The 24,481-nt window shown below is 43.2% G+C and overlaps 1 protein-coding gene across 3 annotated transcripts; it reads right to left on the minus strand.

Annotated features, from left to right (window-relative positions):
- Positions 1-3,273: 3,273 nt before the first annotated feature.
- On the minus strand, positions 3,274-21,188 carry LOC138958633 (uncharacterized). 3 transcript variants are annotated; one of them, XM_070329846.1, is made up of 3 exons: positions 21,019-21,188; positions 4,779-6,163; positions 3,274-4,410 (listed from the first exon to the last, which is right to left on the minus strand). In XM_070329846.1, exons 2-3 carry the CDS (start codon positions 5,034-5,036, stop codon positions 3,283-3,285), a joined length of 1,386 nt encoding a protein of 461 aa, XP_070185947.1. In that variant the 5' UTR covers positions 5,037-6,163; positions 21,019-21,188; the 3' UTR covers positions 3,274-3,282. The 3 variants fall into 3 exon arrangements, with proteins under 3 accessions (XP_070185947.1, XP_070185949.1, XP_070185948.1); XM_070329848.1 differs by lacking the exon at positions 21,019-21,188 and adding an exon at positions 20,314-20,616; XM_070329847.1 differs by lacking the exon at positions 21,019-21,188 and adding an exon at positions 6,398-6,632.
- Positions 21,189-24,481: the final 3,293 nt, after the last annotated feature.

Consider the following 24,481-nt stretch of genomic DNA (forward strand, 5'->3'; position numbering starts at 1 on the left):
AACTTGAATCGGAAAATATACGACATGCAAAGCAACAACTCTCGTCTATTCTACTTCCGGTTCGCGCGCACAACAACCGACTTCATCTGATAAAACAAGTAACTTACCTTTCCAATGCTGTGCGAGCCTGGGCAAAGGCGTTAAATTGTTCTCGCAAACCTTCTAAGGTGACATTGACGTTTGCCGCTTCCGCCATCTTGAGCTGTAAGCGTGCAAAGCGAGGCGATGAAAACGCATAGAGTGTTTTTCATGTGGATTCCCAGTCCGAGTTTTTAAGTCGCTTAACCACGTGACTCCTGCATTTTTAACGCTTGTATGAAATATTTATTACACGCGTATTTATTCATTTCTTACGCGTGTATGAAAAATGTATTACACGTGTATTTAATCATGTCTTACACGTGTACGAAATGATTAAATACACGTGGAATAAAAATGTCATACACGTGTACGAAATGATTAAATACACGCGTAATAAATATTTCATGCGCGTGTAAGAAATATTTAATACACGCGTAAGAAATATTTCATGCGCGTGTAAGAAATAATTAATTTTGAGTTCGGATTGTTTAATCCTTGACAAATTAGCCTTGTTATTCTAAATACGGGAAGCCGTCATACTTACGCTAGTAGCTTCTGAGAGAAGTGCGAGTAAGTGCACACACACACACACAAATGAACAGATACACGCGTAATGGTTATGAGCCAAACGGCTTTCCATATGTGTGAGTGTGTGCTGCTGCTTTGCAGCCGGTTTTTTGCACACGCACGTACGTCTACGTGTGTATGATTACGTGCGCATGAATCGCTCGTCGTCAATAAAAAGCGACCATTTCACACAAAAATGTATTGTCCGATGATCCTGCGGCAAATGCAAAAAAATGTTAAATAAAAGATAAACGTTACTCAGCCCTGCTATGCTCGGCCGTAAGCTGACTGCTGTACATCAATACATGTCCATTTTCTTGTAGCTCCTAGTCCTGAGAGAAATAAAATACGTACAAAAATGTCATGTGCGTCACAGTCTGGGTGCAGTTTTGATGAAAAAAATTCATGAAAAATATGGACAAGCCTTTTCTGGTTGCATGCAATATGATTTTAAAAGGAAAGGAGCATCGGTGCTGTTGTTGAAGTCATTCCTGTGCAGGAGGAAGTCCCTCCAATTCATCACCATGGTTAAAAGTAAATGTTCGGGGAAGTTTTTGTGAAACTGTAACTAATACCTTATTTCGGGAATATCTTTGGGCCTCATTTTGTGGCATCCCTTAAACAACCAAAATACTTTATAATGTTATGACCATATTTGTTTTTTACAATATACTACTCAAGTGCGCGAAAAATTTGAAAGCAGGGGTTCTTAACCGTCATTTAATCTTATCGGTTATTACTCGTGAAATGGTAACACAAAATGCCAGAACTTTGGATATGATTTTCGCCCACGAGGGGCATACTACAAGAAAAATAAAAGCAGGACCGTCATGTAATTTCTGTCTCTGTCGTGAGGTGAAATGCAAGCGCCCGTCGTGTATATCAACTTAGCCAAGAAATGATTGCTTCGGTAGGAATAGCATATAGCACACAGAATACGTTAGCTATCTAAACAAAACAACATGTTCTGGGTAAATAATTGATTTGACTTTTTTCTCGTATGGAAAAGTTTTGTCTATTGTGATTTTTTCTCCATATTGAAATCGGTCCCTTCCGTTTTTGTCCGGTCTACGTTGAGGGTACTCTAATTTGAGCGGCGGTCACGTGATCCCTGTCAAAGAACCCCGAAAGGCGATCCAGATAATCAAGTGAACGGCCTTAACCTTCGCCGTAGGTCGCTAAAAACATTGTTTGCAGCACGTCGTGAGTACCCATGTAACCATACTTCTCAAAGAAGGAAAAACATGCACGGGTAAACAAAACAAGAACAAGAAAAAAAAAGTTTTAAAAAAAATACAGAAATCAGGCTTTTCATTGAATTAGATTATCAAACGAAATATATTTGCGATTTTGTACTTACATTTATCTTTTACGTGTTGTGTAATTACGCACCAAGTTAATTCTTACCAAACAGGAACCATAACTCAGCTTTTATTTTGACATCGAACCCACAATTGTCTCCCTTACAATCGCGATTTTGTCTGAAAACTTCTGTGTACACATCGAAGGCCCAATCAGGGTTTCAATCTACAAATCCACTACTCAGAAGAAAAACTTACCCGCGGTTCTCAAACTCCCGCTCGAGTTCGCTGCTTGTTCCTTGAGCCATCTTGAAATAGATCAGAACTCTTCTCAGAAAGAGAACCAGAAAGTCACATTACACTGTTAGAAGTATGGTTACATAGTGTCTCACGACGTGCTGCGAAGATAGTCGATGTTTGACCTTTGTTTATTTAATTACCTGTCAATCAATTTTAATGCGGGTTTAGGAGATAATAGATTTTTAGGTGTTTGAGGCCTTTCCAAAAGCTCATTACAGAATTCCACCTAGTTTTCGAGATATTCGCAATTAAAGTCCGGACTGTTACTAAAGTACTCACGACCTACGACGAAGGTTAACTGGCATAGAAAGTTTGAATGAAATGAAATGGGAATTAATGGTTAAATGTACGTTACGGTCATGTAGCTATTACAAACGTACGCAGTACGAGTATACGGCTTTTTCTACATCAATATAGGCACCATTATCTTGTGTTTGTGAACGATATTTAAGAAACAACAAAAAACAAATATTGACTCAAAAAGCGTCACAAAATCGCTTCTTATTGACATTAGGTAGCATGCGTCTGTGTCATAGTGTGCATGGGTTTATGTCTGTCGGTCGACGTATCTTTATGTGTGTATGTTCTTACCAACTGAGCCCTGAACTTACTTTTCCTGTGTCTATGTTAGGTTTGTCGTTTGTTATTCTTTAGGTTGTCGGGCAATGGTGGTGGCGGCGGTGATGGTGGTGGTGGTGGTGGTGCTGCTGCTGCTGATGATGATGATACGAAAGAGCCTCAAACGCACGCGCGCGCGCGCACACACACACACACACACACACACACACACACACACATACCCACACACACACACACACACACACACACACACACACACACACAACTACCACCACCACCATAGAAAGACCAACAGACCGACCAACAGACAGACAGAAATGGACACATGGACGCAAGAACACACACACACATACACACTCACACACACACACACACACACACACACACACACACACACACACACACACACACACACACACTGCATCAAACACAAAACACAAGTACATGCGGGTGTTTAGTCATGTTCCAACAAATCAGCACATGTCATCTCCTGTGTCAGAATCACAGGCATCTTGACAACAACCTTCACAGTTCTTTTCCGACTTTCACCAACATCAGTCCTTGCATTCGAATCCACAGGCCTTCTACCAGCTGAGTCAAAATCTGCAGAATGGGTATTTAGAGGGCACACTTCACGTTTCTCGCTTCGCTGAGAATCCAAGTCCGAAGGGGAAGATTGAGACTCCTGAGATTCAAGAGAACCCACTAAATACGCTGGTTCAGAAAATGCTCTTCTTTCCGAAGAAAGAAAACTGTCTTCGGAGCCTTCCCCAAGGGTAGAACTGATGTCTTCGGCTGTTGAAAACTCCTGCTTCTCACGAATTGATTGGATTGCAGGAAGCTTCATTGGCTTCTTGAAGAGTCTGGCATCTACGGGCATGTGGACGTCGAGCACCTGCCTACCCATGCCCTGGTACACCCACAGGTAGTCCAGGAGTTCTTCCAGCTGCGCGGGATCGCGTTTCCTCGTGACGCCAGGGAGCCTCTGAACGTCGGATGGCTCGATGCGTGTAGTGTCCAGACTCCCTCCTCTTCTCAGATCGTAGAGGTCGTCGTCCCCGTGAGCTTTCATTGACAAGTAAGTGCGATCTGTGATACAGCCACGAGAAAGATCCAGGGAGTACGGAACACACTGATCATCGGGATCAGACTGCGAGGGTTTGCCTCGCGGCTGTCTCTGATTCCCATCTGACCATCGTCGAGTTTTGTCTATAGAACCGAGCCAGCGAGGCCCTGTGTCTTTGCGCTGCTGTGGTCTGTAAGTTCTCTCTAAGCTGGATGCTCTGTCTGTTGCTCTGTGTGTCTTCTCTGTTGCTCTGTACGCTCTTTCCATACTGTGAACTCTGTCTGTTATTGCACGATCTCTCCGTGTTGCTCTGTGTTGTCTCTGCGCTCTTTCCGTGGCTGGGACTTGCTCTATTCTGTATGTAGCATCTTTGTCTGCACTATTATCTTGAAAATCTGAGATTGGTTGTTTATTTAGCGTTCTGGACTCGGCTTGGATGGCGTTCTCAAGGTGTTGTCCTATGGAGGCTGGAACGGTGTGCGTATCACCGTTGAGTCGATGTCTGTGTGCCATTTGCTGAAACAAAGAAAAGGTAATCATTGCAATCCTCAAATATTTCATGCAAATACCTGTATTACGGTGGGCTTCGATATCTTCAAACAAAAATCTTGATCAGCGGGCGCCTACACACACACACACACACACACACACACACACACACACACACACACACGAACACACACACAAACACTAACACTATAACACACCCACGCACACATACACTCACGTACGGCCTGATTTCTATTTCTAATTAAACATCCAGACCTGACAATGGGTATGCAAGGATACACATAATTATCCTACCAAGCGTAATTCCCAACCACACTTAGCTTGAACAACAACCCCAGCTATGCTCACTCCATTCATTACACGCACTACTTTACCTGTTGGCGTTGCAGAATCTTCTCAACGATGCGGTTGTAAGGGTGACCAGGCTGGCTCAAGGCGGAGTGGTTGTACCACTCGCTGTCGCCTTGGTCGCCAGAGGGGTCTGAGGCGCTAGGCACCACGCGGTCGCCCTGATCCTGGACCAGGCTGGACGTCGCCATGTCTTCCTTGGCCCCACTGCCTTTCAGCATGAACGTGGAGTTGCTACCTCGGGCCCGGCGTCCCACGTTGGGTATGCTTTCCCTGGAGTGCATTGTGACTTCAAATGTGATGTGCGGAAGACGTGATCTAGGCCGAGGTGCACGAGAAACTTACCAACCGTGTCGGAGCCAGCCACGGTGATGGATTGGTTGAAATTGAGATTTGTTGTGATTCCAACGAATCAGAACCCGCGGTTTGTTCTCTCCCGTTTTGTTCGTGCACCTTAGCCCTGATTATTTCTTCGCGGTTATTGACTCGTCTACGTAGATGTCTTGATCGTATGTCTGTGGACACTGATGTACTGAAGCACTCAGTCTTCATATGGATGTCGAGAAAGCTTGAATTATGAGGACACCAAGCTCCGATGTTCTAAAATCGGAATGGCGTCTGTCTGGTACTACGATGTCCCAAATTATTTGAGGGGAAAAAAGTTCAGGAAACGTTGTGTGATAGTCTCAAAGTCTGAAATTGAAGCTATTCAGACTACGTGGAGAGATGGCTCAACATGATCTGAAGTCCCTAAGACGTCGAAATAATAACCATACAGTTCCGAAGATCACCGTCTTATACAAGTCTCAAGTTCAGGGCAAACATTGCTAGTAAGAAGGATTCCCTGAACGTCACAAGAGTACTTCCGAAAACTGAAAATCACAACTGACACAAATACACTGCATGATGAAGCTGAATGTTTCTGTCGGTGTAACAATGGTTTCTTAACCTTTCTGTGTATGGCCACATTCGAGGTCAAGCCTGACATCAGAAGGACGATGGGCTTTTGTTGTATCAGCCGTATTTTAGTTCCAAATGTCAAGCAAAACTTTCATCACCGAGCCGTTGTAACTGATCTACCACTCATAATTCCTCATAAAGACACACCATCACACAGAGCTTTTACAGTTTTGACCGTAATAAAAATGTTCGTACCTCACACCGTAAGTCAATAACTGTTTCCTCCATCCTCCCCGTCCTCATTATTATTGTTTCTCAGCTATTCTTTGGGAACACAAGCCTGGGTCAAACCATAGGAAATCCGCAACAATAGTAATGGATTTCCAAAGCTTGTTGACCCTCACAGAAGCGTCGCGCGTGTTATAAACCAGTTACGACGACTTGTTTGGCTTGGATTTCTTCGTCTCCTTCGGGGTCAAACAAGTGGACAGCAGAAGCCGTATTTTTCCACCTGAAAGCAAAGAACACAACGAAACAGGATTAAACTGACCAGAGGCACAACGATAAAGAGATTGGCTTTTGAAGAGCTACAGACGGACAATTCCGCAAAGAAAATATAGCCACTGGAAATAACCCGAAGCAGATAGACTGCTAACGTACCAAAATCAAGAATATAAACAAAATTGTCAATATGTTTCCGGTCCAATGGAACGAAATTCTGGAAAATGTGTTTTGTCTGTCTTACCATTCTTGATTTTTGGACATAATTAGATGACAGGCACGGTTGGCCTAGTGGTAAGGCGTCCGCCCCGTGATCGGGAGGTCGTGGGTTCGAACCCCGGCCGGGTCATACCTAAGACTTTGAAATTGGCAATCTAGTGGCTGCTCCGCCTGGCGTCTGGCATTATGGGGTTAGTGCTAGGACTGGTTGGTACGGTGTCAGAATAATGTGACCGGGTGAGACATGAAGCCTGTGCTGCGACTTCTGTCTTGTGTGTGGCACACGTTATGAAATTATGTCAAAGCAGCACCGCCCTGATATGGCCCTTCGTGGTCGGCTGGGCGTTAAGCAAACAAACAAACAAACAACAAAAATAATTAGATATTCAGTTTTTCTATCCCGCTCAAGCCAGCTAGACTATTGCAAACACAAAGAGGACAAAGTCAAAAGAAATCGAAAAGCTTCTACTTCTTCGTTTCACATTCTGAACAGGTCCTCCTTAGCTCAAAACCCTATTGTTAAGCTAGAACAAGCACACACACAACAAAATAGTTGGCACCAAACGACAGTAAGAGTTGACCCCTCAAACGGATGTGAAATGTATGCGCTTTGCAGACACACAGAGCGTTCAATCGTGTTTGTGAATACACAACTCGGTTAGGCCTGAAAGAGTCGGTGTAGACTCCTCGGTGTTTAATATCCCACTGTGAAATGCGAGCAGCCATTCTTCCCGTTCACAAGCGGAGAAAGCGATTTGGAGTAAACTTAATGAGGTTGAAATCGTCTTCGATTGAAAGGCCGTAAATCTAATGTCTCTCTTATGTTTATAACGTCTCTGTCTACCCTGATCTGAAAGAAACTACAGGCGCTTTTAATTCAAGAAGACTTTGATCGACTTCTGTGTACAGCATTTCCAAGATTTAAAGCTCACGCATAAGCAAACACACCTGTATTTGGAAAGTGACCAAAATCAATTTTCTCGCACTAAATTACACAGAAAGGCATTGCACAGACACACAAACACACAGACAACGCCTGTACTAAGCAATTCCTGTTTTGAAGTAAATACATGACAACACTAATGTGACCCTCCACCACGGAACGAGTCGCATGTAACCTTTGCATGTGTAGCCAAGTGGCGTACACAGTCTTTTTGTGTAATTATCTCCTGCCCGACCCAGTTGCCTCCCCTGTCTATTATCTTCCCCTGACCCAAGTTGTGTCTCCCGCTAGGATTATTGTGTGTCTACTATCGTAGGGTAGACTCTTGACCGGATGCATTTCTAACCTCTTATCCCAGATTTAGGTGGTCGTTATGTAATGTGCCGCCGGACTGTCTGGGTATCGTTGGACGGCGTTTTGTCAAGTGGGTGTCATTTCTTTTGACAGGGTACATTATAGAAGATGCCAGGTCATGGCTTGGAGGTTTTAGTCTCTTACCCCTCTCCCCCTTCTTTGTAACTGGTTGTAATATAATGAGCCTTATCCGGTGTGCGTAATATTTCCTGTGCTTGACACCGACCCGGCTTCATGCCTTGGTAACGATCCCTTTCATTTGGCAGGCAATCTTAAGACGACACCCCCCGTTGGCTTACACTAGGTAGCCTCCCTATTGGCTATTGGGAATCGGACGGTGACCAGCCTTTAAAAGACTGAGCATTTAGGCTAGAGGAGAGAACGCGATTTGGGATAGCGAGCTGTGTGTTGCTCCGATTGTGTCGGTTGATGTGAACGGTCGAAGTGCTGACCAAATTTGTAGCGATTGTGTCGGTCGACTTGTGGTTGTAACAGAATTCCGATACCTGTGCTCTTGTGTTTACTGTTGCAAGTGTGTTCACTGAGGAGAATCTGTAAGTAACTAAATGTTTTATTCATTCCTTATGTTTTATTCATTCCTTGTGCTTTATTCTTATGTTTCATTTGATGCTATGATGTTTGCATATATGTACATTTTGACGCCATTTTGATCTATCGGAGAGATGTGTTTTCTAGATCAGTTTCTAATCACTTTCATGATTTGACGCTGAAATTGAGCGTTAATAACTTCTAATATTTGATGACCAGTTATTCTAAAGTTGTTTTAGAGTCTTGTAAATTAAAGACTCGTAAGAATCAAGTAAGGCAGACTCGTTCTCATTTTCCCGCCAGTTCAATGGGCTTTGTTTGGGGAAAACACATATACACATTTTGTACTAGCATTCCACTGGGCTAAATAATGTCTAGCACATAAAACTCGCGCGTGTATCGTAACCCATGTGTATCGTTGCCATTTTCCCCCATTTTATCACATATTATTTCTGGAGATCAGTAAAGTCTGAGCAGTAGTCGGTTAAAAGCCCAAAGTTAAGCCCTCAGTGCCATTGGCCCGTAAAGCTACCTATTTACGATTTAGGCGCAGAAACCCCTACAATTGATGAACGGGAATTATGGTTGACATATATTTTGGGTAATGAACTCGTATCATGAGTTATCTTTCTTATTCTTGTCGTTATTATTCAACTCGATGAAGATGTGTCTTCATGGCGATGAACATACTTAATAATAACAATTATTTTGCAGTTGCGGTTCATGCAGTTGGTTAATGTATGTAGAGCATTTTCCTATGCAAGGCTTAGGCCTAAGGGAAGATGTTGGTTACTTCCCTTGACATTAGCTGTTGTGGAGTTGTTTAACTCACTGTGGATTCTCTTTCAGAGAGTGCTGTGTCTGCAGGATTTTGGCTGTATTGTTACTTGTCTATATTTGTCATGATTATTTTGACAAATGATACAGTCATACATTCATAGGTTTATTGTGGAATGTATGTATGGTTAGGATGCATTGGTATGAATGGTGCGTTTTACTTGCTATGCCATGTACTTATATTATGTTTTCTTTTCTTTTCATGTGTCATCAGACACTGCTTTCTGGTGTTTGCTTTCTGGTGTTTGCTTTCTGGTGTTTGCTTTCTGGTGTTTGCTTCTGGTGTACGTTAATTAAAAGTCACGTTATCGCAACCTCTGTCTTGGCGTCTCATTTATGCTTCCTGGCCTATTTTCCCCCTTCCACTCCACCCTATCACATCTGGCGCATGCGGAGCAGGATTCAGGAAGTAGAGACGCCGTAGTTTAACACCAGAAAGCAGGGGTAGCAGTGTAGGAGGGACTCCTCACATCCAAGATGGCGGTCGACGGGGTTCCTAGACCCCAGTGGCAGATGTTCCCCCCTCCCAGGCTTCCTGTCTTCACTGGTGGTGACGATGGCTGTCAGCTTGACGATTTCAGCACTGAGGCAGTGCGCATCATTTCCCATTTCAACATGGCGGCACTTGGAGGCGAGGGAGCAGAGTGGCTGATCCAGTCACTTGCTGGGCCTGCCAAGAAGGAGATCAACCTGCACCCCCCTCAGGCGACCGCTACGGCTGACTTAGTCCTGAACATCCTGCAGGACACGTTTGGGGACCACGCCAGCATTTCCACTCTCCTAGCGTCGTTCTACAGCATCTGCCAGAGTCAAGAGGAGGGCATTCTCTCATATGCCCACAGGTTGCAGGCTCTGCAGGTGAAGACGAATGCTGTTGTTGCCGGTACGGTTTCCGATGCTGCACTTCGGGATCGATTCATGCACGGACTGTTCTTGCCTGCAATGAGACGGGACCTCATGCGCTTTGTGAGAGGGCGTGAGGCTGTCCCTTTTGCGGCAGTCCGTGCAGAAGCTCTCAGGTGGATGAGGGAAGATTTCGAGGTGGTGACGAAGCAACAACAACAAGCAACAGAGAGCGGCACTGAGGTACGCAGCCTGCAATTACAAGTCAGCGAACTCGCCATCAAGTCAGCAGAGCTTCGAGCTGCCTTGAACCAGCGCCCGCCGGCTGCCTCTCGTCAACAGCAACCGTCCGCGAAGCCACGTTGTTGGCTTTGCAACCGCCACGGGCACCTACAGAACAGGTGCCCTACCAAGCGTCATGGGAGTCAACAACCGTTGTCATGGAGACAGCCCAGTGAGCTACGTGTGGAACAGCAGTCAACAGCCGTCAAGCAACCGCCCCGCGAGCAGAGCAGTCAGACCGAGGAGGTTGTGACTGCTCAGGAACAGCTGACGTCGAAGCACGAGGCCTCCATTGACAGATTAGAGACCCGACTGAAGAAGGAACTGGAGGCCAAACAACAGTTACAGGATGAACGTTTTCAGAAGGACTTAGAAATACGCCAACTTAGAGAGCGGTTAGTTTTCAAGTGTGAAGAGGTGTCAATTGAGCGGAAAGCAGCAGGACACATTCGCAAAGACATGGAAGCGTTGTTGCGACAGCAGCTCACAGAGAAAGAGCATCGGCTTGCGACAGCCCCAGCCCCCGTAGAGCTTCACGACGCTGACCCGATAACATTGTGGGATTCTGTGCTCAATTTGTCCTGCCCCTTTACTCCAAGTCCCAGCTAAACCACCCCCTCGTGAACAGTCAGGAAAACAATGTGCTGCTGTCACGTGGGCAATGTGTCATTTGTGAGACTGTTCGTGTTCTGCTAAGAGACTGTGTGTACACTATGAGTATTGATTGCCTGTTGTATTGTGTCTTGTATGAATGGGTTGGGTGACTGTGCGTGTCATCCGTTACCGTTTCTGATTTTATTTGTTGTTTCACTTGAGTGAACTTGTGTTTGATTTATAGATGTCATTTTCAGCTATTCCCGAGGCGCTGTACCTGCGAGGACGCAGTTGGTATAGAGCTGGGGGGGATGTAGTCAAGTGGCGTACACAGTCTTTTTGTGTAATTATCTCCTGCCCGACCCAGTTGCCTCCCCTGTCTATTATCTTCCCCTGACCCAAGTTGTGTCTCCCGCTAGGATGATTGTGTGTTTACTATCGTAGGGTAGACTCTTGACCGGATCCATTTCTAACCTCTTATCCCAGATTTAGGTGGTCGTTATGTAATGTGCCGCCGGACTGTCTGGGTATCGTTGGACGGCGTTTTGTCAAGTGGGTGTCATTTCTTTTGACAGGGTACATTATAGAAGATGCCAGGTCATGGCTTGGAGGTTTTAGTCTCTTACCCCTCTCCCCCTTCTTTGTAACTGGTTGTAATATAATGAGCCTTATCCGGTGTGCGTAATATTTCCTGTGCTTGACACCGACCCGGCTTCATGCCTTGGTAACGATCCCTTTTCATTGGGCAGGCAATTTTAAGACGACACCCCCCGTTGGCTTACACTAGGTAGCCTCCCTATTGGCTATTGGGAATCGGACAGTGGCCAGCCTTTAAAAGACTGAGCATTTAGGCTAGAGGAGAGAACGCGATTTGGGATAGCGAGCTGTGTGTTGCTCCGATTGTGTCGGTTGATGTGAACGGTCGAAGTGCTGACCAAATTTGTAGCGATTGTGTCGGTCGACTTGTGGTTGTAACAGAATTCCGATACCTGTGCTCTTGTGTTTACTGTTGCAAGTGTGTTCACTGAGGAGAATCTGTAAGTAACTAAATGTTTTATTCATTCCTTATGTTTTATTCATTCCTTGTGCTTTATTCTTATGTTTCATTTGATGCTATGATGTTTGCATATATGTACATTTTGACGCCATTTTGATCTATCGGAGAGATGTGTTTTCTAGATCAGTTTCTAATCACTTTCATGATTTGACGCTGAAATTGAGCGTTAATAACTTCTAATATTTGATGACCAGTTATTCTAAAGTTGTTTTAGAGTCTTGTAAATTAAAGACTCGTAAGAATCAAGTAAGGCAGACTCGTTCTCATTTTCCCGCCAGTTCAATGGGCTTTGTTTGGGGAAAACACATATACACATTTTGTACTAGCATTCCACTGGGCTAAATAATGTCTAGCACATAAAACTCGCGCGTGTATCGTAACCCATGTGTATCGTTGCCATTTTCCCCCATTTTATCACATATTATTTCTGGAGATCAGTAAAGTCTGAGCAGTAGTCGGTTAAAAGCCCAAAGTTAAGCCCTCAGTGCCATTGGCCCGTAAAGCTACCTATTTACGATTTAGGCGCAGAAACCCCTACAATTGATGAACGGGAATTATGGTTGACATATATTTTGGGTAATGAACTCGTATCATGAGTTATCTTTCTTATTCTTGTCGTTATTATTCAACTCGATGAAGATGTGTCTTCATGGCGATGAACATACTTAATAATAACAATTATTTTGCAGTTGCGGTTCATGCAGTTGGTTAATGTATGTAGAGCATTTTCCTATGCAAGGCTTAGGCCTAAGGGAAGATGTTGGTTACTTCCCTTGACATTAGCTGTTGTGGAGTTGTTTAACTCACTGTGGATTCTCTTTCAGAGAGTGCTGTGTCTGCAGGATTTTGGCTGTATTGTTACTTGTCTATATTTGTCATGATTATTTTGACAAATGATACAGTCATACATTCATAGGTTTATTGTGGAATGTATGTATGGTTAGGATGCATTGGTATGAATGGTGCGTTTTACTTGCTATGCCATGTACTTATATTATGTTTTCTTTTCTTTTCATGTGTCATCAGACACTGCTTTCTGGTGTTTGCTTTCTGGTGTCTGCTTTCTGGCGTCTACTTTCTGGTGTTTGCTTCTGGTGTACGTTAATTAAAAGTCACGTTATCGCAAGCTCTGTCTTGGCGTCTCATTTATGCTTCCTGGCCTATTTCCCCCTTCCACTCCACCCTATCACACATGATTTTCATATTTTTACATTTTCCTAAAGAGTTTTTTATGCTCTATCCAGTGGTGAAAACCGTTTTAGAAAAGAGCGAACACTTTTCGAGTTATAAGCCTGTGACTAAGGTGACCCTCACACTGTTACCAGACACCCCCCGGACTTATATTAAGCCTAGCGCAGAACCGCGCGAGGTGACATGCGACTCATTTCGTGGTGGAGGGTCAAAAGCATAGCTTCAATCAATCAATCAATGAGTCTTATATCGCGCATATTCCGTGGGTACAGTTCTAGGCGCTCTGCAGTGATGCCGTGTGAGATGAAATTTTATACGGCCAGTAGATTGCAGCCATTTCGGCGCATATTTACCTTTCACGGCCTATTATTCCAAGTCACACGGGTATAGGTAGACAATTATTAACTGTGCCTAACCAATTTTGCCAGGAAAGACCCTTTTGTCAATCGTGGGATCTTTAACGTGCACACCCAATGTAGTGTACAATGTAGCTTGTTGTGTGGGTCTCAAGTGTTTCTGTTATATTACAGGTGACCCTGTCATTTCCGGAATAAATTATGTTTAAACAAAACACACTAACTCACGCCTGCATGCACGTTCGCAGAGAAGGACGAAGGAGGGAGGGAACGTAGACAAACACACGTACACAATTACACAAGACCAACGGACGTTTTCTACAATAATGAAAACACAAAGTATTGTTCCTAAGGGAGGGCTAGAAGAAATGAAATCTGGAGCGATTATTAAAGTAGGAGAAACACAGAATTTATGAAAAATACAGTCAAATTTTCACATTAAATATAGCAGCCAGTATATCAGTCACACATTATTTTGTCATATGACTTGATGTACTTTTGTTTTAACAATTCTTCAACAAATTAATAGGCCGAAGAAAATTCCAAATTTGATGATATAGGGCTTAATTCTATCACGGCAAAGTGTTTAATGGTGTATCTTCGCACCAAGCTTCAGTTGTGGGGATTATCCTTTTCTGAATAGTACGTGAAACCACCACATGTACATTTAAACTCGTCTCGTGACCATGATCTAATGACTTTAGATCTTGCAAAATACGTTTTTTGTAATGGTACATATGACATCATCAAAAGTAATGGAAGGTGCATCTTCAGGTAGACGGATAGATGGAAGACCACAGGCAAAGTTCTTATCCGTAGAATGTGCAAGCAAACTCCCTGTATTGCTTAATAAATATATGTGGTCCGCGCACTTTTGCTAGCTTCGTTCAAAAATCACTACTCATCCCTTTAAAAGCAGCAAATAAAGACAAAAAGAATAGAAAACAGAGAGAAAAAATAATGAGAAAAACACACAAAAACGGCTCAAGACAAACCGATGAACAAGTGAAAAATCCGACACAGACGCCATTTTGTTTCAACGTGCTCGTCGCGCCTTCAAACTTCTTTCACATTTTGAATAGTATCGTTTTAATTGACATATTTAGCCACTTTCTCTTGAACAATGTTGATGTCATTCAGATTGTGTATACACAGAAAAGATCATGAATTCTTTTACCTTGGAATCCAAAAGGCAAAACTTCCGTCCTCAGATTACACACATATGGAAGACTAGATGATTACCCGCTTCGCCGGGAAGAAGTAGAGCCGAATACCCGGCCGTCGCCGGGGACCCGGCTTTGCCGGGTGTACGCCGGCATCGCCGGCGCACAAAGGAAGGGAGATCTAAAAATAGTAACGTGCAGTGACCTTCTAAATATTGCAACGTACAAACGGGAATATCGATTGACGCCGGCGCACGAAGGAAGGGAGATCTAAAAATAGTAACGTGCAGTGAAAAACGAAAATCGGTTCAGCGCTGCGCGCTGAGAGCACGTGTTGAAATATCTCATCGATCAGATTGTGTCCGGGGTCTCTGTCAATAAGCCCACCAAATTTGAAGCAGATCCATCGAGAACTTTGGCCGTGCATGGCGATCAATCACACACACACACACACACACACACACACAGACACAAGTCGTATATATATATAGATACAATGAGCTCAAAATTGATCACTACATTAGCCACTCTACCAGCCAACTCTTTTTTTCCATTCATTTTTCCCTCCCCTTGCTCAAACCTGAGTTATTCTTTGCATGGCACGGGGCTCATTGTTATGCTACCGGAATGTTTTCACGGGGGGATTTGGATCACAAATATGATAAGCAGTCAGCGAGAAAATAGCGAACAACCGGTCCCAAAAGGATTTTCTTCGCCCCCTTGGTCCAAGGGAATCGTGCTAATGAACAAATCCGCTGTGACTGTCTTGGGGGGGGGGGGGGGGGGGGAGTGGAATGACAGGCACTAATCTTTTTGCTGCTCAAATGATCGTCAAATTCTCATTAATTTTCTCTGACATGTTGGGTGTCACGTGTTTTGATTGTTGACAGTAGTTCAACCATGGCGAAGAATCTGGATATTCGGTGCTTCTTCAGGGGGTTGATTGAGTGTGCCACAGATTTCTTGTAAGCCCACATGTTGACCCTCAGCTTACATAGACAGACAACACCGGCACAGAAGCATGCCAACAAGCGTGTACAAAAATAAAATACACATAACTGCGCGCTCGCGCACACGCACGTGCAACCGCCATCTCTCTTCCTTTCTCTCTCTCTCTCTCTCTCTCTCTCTCTCTCTCTCTCTCTCTCTCTCTCTCTCTCTCTCTCTCTCTCTCTATCTCTCTCTCTCTTCCCCTCTCACTGCCTCTCTCCCTGTTTTTCTCCTCCTCCCCCCCCCCCCCCCCCCCCCCCATCCCTTCTCAGTCTCGTTGTCTCTAGTAAGAGTTTGATGGAAGTTTGGCCAGCAAACGTAAACAACATTATTATGCAATGCAAAGTTTTCAGATTAACAGGAGTGAGAATCTAGACGCAAGAGACCGATTTGATTTATTATAGGCAATGGTAGTAGGCGACATAATTATAAAAATAAAAAATTTTAAAACCGCACTTCAAACTTTGTCTTTACCAATATCAACCTCCGCACGCAGGTCACCTTTTCTCTTACCCTCCCAGCCCCCCCCCCCCCCCCAGCCCCCGCCCCCCTCACTCCCCTTACATTGTCATTTGTTTTCTTTTCTACGGTAGAGTGGTTATGAAGAAACAGAAGTGATTTGGAAGGCTTAGAGCCACTTTGACAATACCCATTCTGATAAGCATCGCTCCACGGCTATTATAAGATGTTTGATGGGTTGTTGACAGACCAGCTTTTTTGTCGGTCCGAGGGGGAGCATATTGTCTTTTATTTCAAAACAAAAGTCGATATGCCCCCCGAGGACCGACAAAAAAGCATCCGCACCGAATATGCATACCAGCGCTCATTGGTTAATAACAGGATATTCAATGATTATTTTCCCGTGGGTAGCTTCCCTTTGCTGCACAATATTTACATATGTTTTAGACCAATGAGCGCTGGTATGCATATTCTGTGCGGATGCATGATTTGAAATGAAGTGGATATTAGCGGCTCGCAAACGAAGATTCGTCCAAATGATGGTTAAAAACAACCTGCAAGGGACGGAAGCTGAAAATTAAAGGTACATACAGTTCAAACAATCATTCAACTGTATTTATTTGACCTTACACAGACTGTAGGAAGAGGCAACCCGTCTTGAACAATATTTTTCCCCAGGAAGCGACTCCAAGAACACAGAAGACTCGAAGGTGAGTGACGTACCTTGTAGTCTTTCTGTGATAGTAGTAGTCCAGTGGACGATACCTTCCGCCTGTGGGCTGACCAAGACAGGAGAGCTTGACACACACTGTGGATCTGAAGGAGTGACAACAACAGCATCACTGGAAGTGTCAATTCGCTGTACATAGTGTTTCTTCGCTCGCTGGAGTCGAACAATACATGTCAGACGCTGGTAGCAGACGACACGATAATAGGTACTCGTTTCAGCCGTTTGTCCATTTGCGACTCGTTCCGTCAATTTTTTGGCTGACGGCCTGTTCTTCACGGTCAAGGTTAATCCACTCAGATGCACATGTCAAAGCTTTTGCCCACGAAACACTTGAAAATGGGGTCAGTTTTTCGTCAGTGTCTACATTCTGAAAATGTATAGTGCAGTTCGCTGACATGATGATATGTCCCGCGGAAACAAACACAGCTAAATTCTTATTGGTTAAAAAGCTTTTCACTGCGGACGATTTTCTATGGGGAATAATCGTGGCTTCGGCAGGGAGATAACTGCCTCTTTGCTAAATTAATTCATTAATAAAATCAGTACTAGCGTATACGCAGCTATTAGTGCGTGAACATTGATGAATTCTATTCTTTTAGTAGTTAGGTACCAGGTTCTGCAAAGTTCACATGGTACCCTTCTCCGTATAACCAGCTTGAACGATAGAGTTCTACGCCGTGTAGTCTATCAAGGCATCTTGTCAGGGAGAGAATGAGCCGAACTCATTTTGACCTGAGTTCAGGATGTGACAATACCATCTATCGGTTGTTTCACACAGACAAACACCCTTCCCAAAGAAGGCTTTGGAAGAATGAATACGGTCTGAGGCCTTTTGTTGTTCACAACCATGTTTGTACACAGAATGGACACTGTTTGATTATGATTAGTCAGGCGTTATTGTTGTTGATTCTTCGACACAGGCTTGTGGGGTGTGAAGAAATGAATGGTTCGTCGGCCAGTGTATTGAAGTAACGATTGCTAAAAGTCTACTTTAAATCCTTTGGACGGACGGACTGACTGACGGACGGTTGGACGGACGGACGGACGATTGGACGGACGGACGGGCTGACGAACGAGCGGACGGACGGACGTACAGACAGACAGACAGACAGACAGACAGACAGACAGACAGACAGACAGACAGACAGACAGACAGACAACAGACAGACAGACAAGCAAGTAGTATACGAGTAGACGTCTCGGTCTGTACCATAAAATATCACAAATTCAGTTCTTAGAAACTGTGTTTACCGTGTCAATTTTGAACCAATATGTTTACCCAATTAGGCTATGGTGAGAATATATACTTAACTCTGACACCTGAAAGAACATAATGTGTAATGAGTAAAGCTGTCGTCTTTTTTTTTCCTGCGAATGTCCTGTCAGACTTTTCGAAGATTTTTCTGTACTCCGACACTCCGTCAAAGAATTGTATACAGAATACGTAGATAAATATATATGTGACAAAAATACACTAAAAACCACATGTGAATAACTGATAATTATGTCTTGTTTGACACTTCTGTATTAAGGGATAACATTAGACACGATCTGCCAAGCAAAACTTGTCTTTCACGGAGATTTCTTGAGATTAAACCAGAACGTTTTTCCAATGTGACAAAATCTTTATTAACATATTATGAAGGTGACAGGTTTATCTCTGTTGATTAAAATGTATTTTGCATGCACACAAACTCATAAAAGTGTCGGATTAATTTTTCTGCAAAAAAAATCCAATCACGAGGATTTGTAATGAAAAACGTTTCTTCAGTTGTCACACCTAAATATGGGATAAGACTTGATTTCTTGCACATTTGTGAAACCGGCTGACAGGTACGAATTAATTATATAAGAACGAGTTGCTAAAAAGGCACCCTGACGTCTGGCGTTAATACCTTTTTGACACGAAAAGGGAGTGGTGAAACTCTGTGTGTGTGTGTGTGTGTGTGTGTGTGTGTGTGTGTGTGTGTGTGTGTGTGTGTGTGTGTGTGTGTGTGTGTGTGTGTGCATTCGTGAGTCTAACTGCGTGCGCGCGTCGGTCTGCCTGCCTGCCTTCCTGCATCTGTGTCTGCGTATGTTTGTGAGAAAATTGTAATTGTTGTTTATAATATAAAAGTGAATTAGGAATTGTTTGCTATGTGAGATTACTTCTTTCTGTTTTATTGAATATTTGCTGTATGAATAGTTCTGAGGGTTGTCCATATTTGAGGACCTGTTTGCTCCGTACTTCAATCAGATATTCATATCGGAATTTCAAGCAAGTTATTTGACGTTTCTCTGTATACGTGACTGTCTGTTTGTCTACCTGCCTGAGTATTTTTCTCTTTACATTTTCTCTCGGTCGTTTTTATACAGTCTGCCTCACAGTCAAGTCCGATTGCCAACCTGTACAGCAAATGCACAATCCTACCAACGAGAATGCCTATGTAGACCCTCTGCACTGATTATGACTGTAGGTTATACACTATTACGAAGTTCAAATGCAGCAAAATGTTATCAGCAAAATATTGATTTATCTGTGGCTACCTACTCGAAAGATTGAGCTTAGGTTATTGACTTGGAAGAAAAAAATTCGTAGCGTTACGAGTATGCATGAAAAGCACTCATTAAAAAACCTTTTAGTGCGACTGATTCGAGGGTTACTCGTGCGCTTGGCTAATCTCCGATTAAAATCAATCTGTATGGCGGTTGGGGGAAAAAGTAAATGACGCTTACGCTATAAATCCTAGCAGAGGCACTAACAAATGCTAACCGATGATACAGGGTGACCCCCCAAAAATGCCACCCACTAAAATGCCAATAACTCCTAGATTCTTTTAGCGAACTACTTCATACATGATGTACATTGGTTAGAGGTATGTGATAACAATTAATACAGATTGAATTAAGTTTGCATTATAAAAGGTCGGACTTCTGCGCTCTTCAGAAAAGATATTCCGAATTCGGAGTTTGGCTCAAAAGTACGAGGTTTGTGTGGTGGCCACACAAACCTGAATTTAGCCTTCCACATTAGTACCTGTTGGTTTTTCTCAATAAGATAGATATTCATGTCGGAATTTTAATCTTCAGTATCGTTTTCTCATAAATCCATTGCAGCAAGTTTCTTGTTAATTCTTTTTTCATGTTGAGTGCACCAGTACAGGCTTTTGTCAATCAGCTACTGGAACCATTATAGCATTGTCGAAACTATTTCTTTTCTATGCTCTTCCGTCAATACCCAATTCATCAGCCAAAAGAAAAACTGACAATATACAGAAAGAAATAACACTAAATACAATGAACAACAACAACAACAACAACAACGGAAAAGAAAACACTTACCCACATGCAACACCAAAATATCAGTGTACGTAAATGTCCTTCTTGTGATTCCTCGTGCAGTAACAAAACGCCTCACACGGTAAAACAATATGTCAGAACCAATCACATTCTTTCCGCCACTCGCGAGGGGGACAATTGTGGAATATTGTATTTTGCTTCCAGTGGGTTATGAACGGTATGCTGCACTTATGAGAATCTATAAAACACCAGCTCAGGGTGTTAAGTGTTATAGTGGTATACAAAATTGCTGTAGAAGCACTGTAGTAACTTACCTTGTTGGTTGCTGTCCAATATCCGACTTTACAACTGTCAGGAGGGTTGTGTGTAGTGTTTTGATATCCTTCTTTCTTTGTCATGATCCTTCAAGCGTTTATGTTGTAACCTATTAGCTTCATAACAGTTGACATATTTGTATCATGTTTCTCACTGATGGTAATACGCAGTATTCGTCGGTGTGTTCTGATGCTTTGTAGAATGCTCATTAGGGTGACATATCCTATCTATGGCCAAATATATCTCAGAAACACAGGATGCCGTTTGTCGTCCTGAACCACAACATTGTTGTTATACTGCTATATTCAACGCTGCGACATTACGAAAACAATAGAAGTTCATGAATACATCTTGTGCGCCTTGAGTCGCCTTGTGGTGAGATATGTCCGCGTTATAAATTCTCGTATTATTATTATTATATTTATTATTATCATTATTGTATCTCCCACCGCTTATTACTTCTTGGTTGACTGTACACGAATTGCAACCCTTGTATGCTTCAGCGAAGTTACAGTAATACTTGCCTATCCAGTTTCACATCTTGTTGCGTTTGAACGAAATAACGCAATGTCCCTTAACAAAAAAAGGAGTAAACGCTATATATCGACAGGTGTTATGCAACTCCGCGTTGGTTAAAATTCGATATTCAACCCTGTGAAAACCCTGTAAATCACAAAGGTCAAGAGCTGAAAGTATACTCATACCTGGGTCAGGTTCAACAACAGCAACTACTGCAGCCAGTCTCGTGCGCACGGATCTTTTTCGACTTCGTTACCCTTGTATGGGCAATGCCATTAATAATTCACACTTCCAAAGGCCCCCATTTCGCTAAAAGCTGCAACCAGCTGTCAAGACTTTGAAAAGCGTTTGAAGCCTTCGATCTATCCCTTGAGCCTACTTTCTTATCGCTTTCATCGAACTCTTTTATACCTCACAGAAGTCACTGATCCCGCGATAAGACCGCGACGTGATGTTATGCTGGTGCGAGATAAAATGGAGATGTTTTTGAACGGGTGTTATTGGAATTTCTTCTGCCTGAGAAGAGTGAGAAGGAGGTTCTTTATTTGGTGTTTAACGTCGTTTTCAACCACGAAGGTTATATCGCCACGCGGAAAGGGGGGAGATGGGATAGAGCCACTTGTTAATTATTTTTTGTTCACAAAAGCACAAATCAAAAAATTGCTCCAGGGGCTTGCAACGTAGTACAATATATTACCTTACTGGGAGAATGCAAGTTTCCAGTACAAAGGACTTAACATTTCTTACATACTGCTTGACTAAAATCTTGACAAACATTGACTATATTCTATACAAGAAACACTTAACAAGGGTAAAAGGAGAAACAGAATCCGTTAGTCGCCTCTTACGACATGCTGGGGAGCATCGGGTAAATTCTTCCCCCTAACCCGCGGGGGGTTAGAGAAGGAGGTGGGAGGATGGGAAGGTTATAGGTGTACTGGAGATGTGTGTGAGTGTTTCTGTGTTTGTTTCTGTCTGTCTGTCTATCAGTGTACTTATGCGTGTGTGCGTGAAAATGGCAAACGACGCAATAAAATGTGACATACGCAAAACAAATGGGGGAAAAAACACGCTTCCAAGAACTATTTCATTTTAAATTATAAATGGCCATCGCGGGCATCATCACAGAAAAAACGTATTTGCACATTTTCTACTAATCAAAGGCGTGACTTTTTTAAATCATCGATACATATAGAGAAGTGATATATTTCTTTTCCTATTTAGGCTTATATCATTTACTTACTTTTTTTTGAATTTGTCAAATTCAAACGGCCAGTTTGAACATCAAGATGGAATATAGCGTGTTTTTGGGTGAGTCACATTTTGATTCCACGAAGCCAAAGCCTGAATCGTCATGTGACTTTTATGAACAGAGAGAGAGAGAGAGAGAGAGAGAGAGAGAGAGAGAGAGAGAGAGAGAGAGAGAGAGAGAGAGAGAGAGAGAGAGGGCTAGAGAGAGAAAGAGAGAGAGAGAGAGGGCTAGAGAGAGAGAGAGAGAGAGAGATAGGAAGAGTGAGAGAGAGAGAGAGAGAGAAAGAGAGAGATAGGGAGAGAGAGACAGACAGACAGACAGACAGACAGACAGACAAACAGACCGACAGACAGACAGGCAGGCAGGCAGGCAGACAGGCAGGCAGACAGGCAGGCAGACAGACAGAGAATACAAAAGGCGAACACACACCTCATGAATAGAGTTACACAAATACGGCTAAGCACACTCGCGTACGTTTTCTCTCTCTCTCTCTCTCTCTCTCTCTCTCTCTCTCTCTCTCTCTCTCTCTCTCTCTCTCTCTCTCTCTCTCTCTAGCCCTCTCTCTCTCTTTCTCTCTCTAGCCCTCTCTCTCTCTCTCCCTCTCTCTCTCTCTCTTCCTCTCTCTCTAGCCCTCTCGCTCTCTTTTTCTCTCTCTCCCTCTCTCTCTAGCCCTCTCTCTCTCTTTTTCTCTCTCTCTCTCTCTCTCTCTCTCTCTCTCTCTCTCTCTCTCTCTCTCTCTCTCTCTCTCTCTCTCTCTTACCTTGTCATGAACATTTATAAACTACAATGTTTCATATAATGCGCTTATGTACATAAACTTATACTGTTTAACTAATTATGTATGTATGTAGTAGTAGTTCTTAGAGTAGATTTAGTCCCTCTTTAGGGCGAGGGCCAGATGCAAAAAAGTATACCAATGCTTATTCTGTTACCCTCGTAAAATAAAGAATTGTCATTGTCATTCTCTCTCTCTCTCTCTCTCTCTCTCTCTCTCTCTCTCTCTCTCTCTGTCTCTCTCTTTATCTCTGTCTCTATCTCTCCCTCTGTCTGTCTGTCTCTCTCTCTCTCTCTGTCTCTCTCTCTCTCCCTCTTTCTCTCTCTTTGTTTCTCTGTCTCTTTCTCTCTGTCTCTCTCTCTCCCTCTCTCTTTCTCTGTCTCTCTCTAACTGTCTCTCTCTCTCTCTCCCTCTGTCTCTCCCTCTCTCTTTCTCTCTCTCTCTCTCTCTCTCTCTCCCTCCGACTCAAGCTGTCACTCCGCGAACCCTCGTTTCACATTCATGGCACTCAAGCGACCGAGTTCCACTGGAAATATATGTTAGTTTTCCAGCTGAATCTGAACAACCCTGTAAACAGCGATTGTTCCAATCGAGAAATCGCTTGAAGGGATTCCAACCTTGATGTTCAAGCGTTTCGTCAACACCAGAAACCCTACCTGTATTTCATCGCACAATAAAATTCTTACCTGTGAAAGACTCAGTTGCATTTAAACCATGGTTGCCTCTGCCAAATAGTGTGTGTCGGGACGTCTGTGTGTAGGGTGGGGACGCGGTAGCTGTCAGTTCGGAATATGGTCATTAAAGTAATTAACACTTGTACCCTGCCGTAACTAGAAGTCATAAATCATATGTTTAGTGAGTGGTGTCGAGTCGTTTACTGTGGACGGAAACAGAGGCTTTGGAGTAGGGCTGTTTATGCGTGTGGAGCGAGAGTTAGGAGGAGGTGAGAGGGCGCACGCACAAAGGAATACAGTTAAGCTGTTTACCATCACACACACACACACACACACACACACACACACACACACACACACACACACACACAACTGACAAAGATCGAAACGCTTCCAGGCTTCAGATTACCGTATCACTATTTCGTCAACAGAATAACACTACTTATCATAAATGGTTTGTGTTTAATCGCTTTATTCGTGAGCGAAAAATCGTTTACAAAAAGCAAGCTCGGTAACACAACTTACGAGTAAATTCACAGACTCCAACTTATCATATCACAGTCTTTTTTTGTCAAAAAAAAGACATCATTATTTTATTGAATTGAGTTTTTCATAAGGTTATATCTGTTGACACGACGGCATGTCGTGTGTGTACTTACTTCTTTGTGTGGGTGTTTTCCACTCCATACAGGCATGCGTTTTGTGCTCGGAAACGCCTGAACTTCTTCAAAGTCGCCGTAATAGTTGCCATCATTTCGACAGCATTGACGTACTTTTTCAGGGTAGAGGAAAAGGTGACACCAAGGAATGCCAAAAATTTCGAAATTTACCAAAACTTGTATGGCCATTTCGACAAATTCGCCGTAGAATATAAATCCTGGCAATATCCTTGATAAACTGTCAACATGTCAGCTTTTCCTTAAGGTCTGTACACATCGTAAATATCA

This window comes from Littorina saxatilis, linkage group LG2 (genome assembly GCF_037325665.1).
Source record: "Littorina saxatilis isolate snail1 linkage group LG2, US_GU_Lsax_2.0, whole genome shotgun sequence".
Classification (NCBI taxonomy): domain Eukaryota; kingdom Metazoa; phylum Mollusca; class Gastropoda; order Littorinimorpha; family Littorinidae; genus Littorina; species Littorina saxatilis.

Bases quoted from the DNA above. Each gene is read 5' to 3' on its own strand.
- LOC138958633 (XM_070329846.1), bottom strand. From the start codon at position 5,036: ATGCACTCCAGGGAAAGCATACCCAACGTGGGACGCCGGGCCCGAGGT. The intron at 4,411-4,778 runs GTAAAGTAGTGC...TCTTTGTTTCAG, and splicing joins AGATTCTGCAACGCCAACAG to CAAATGGCACACAGACATCG.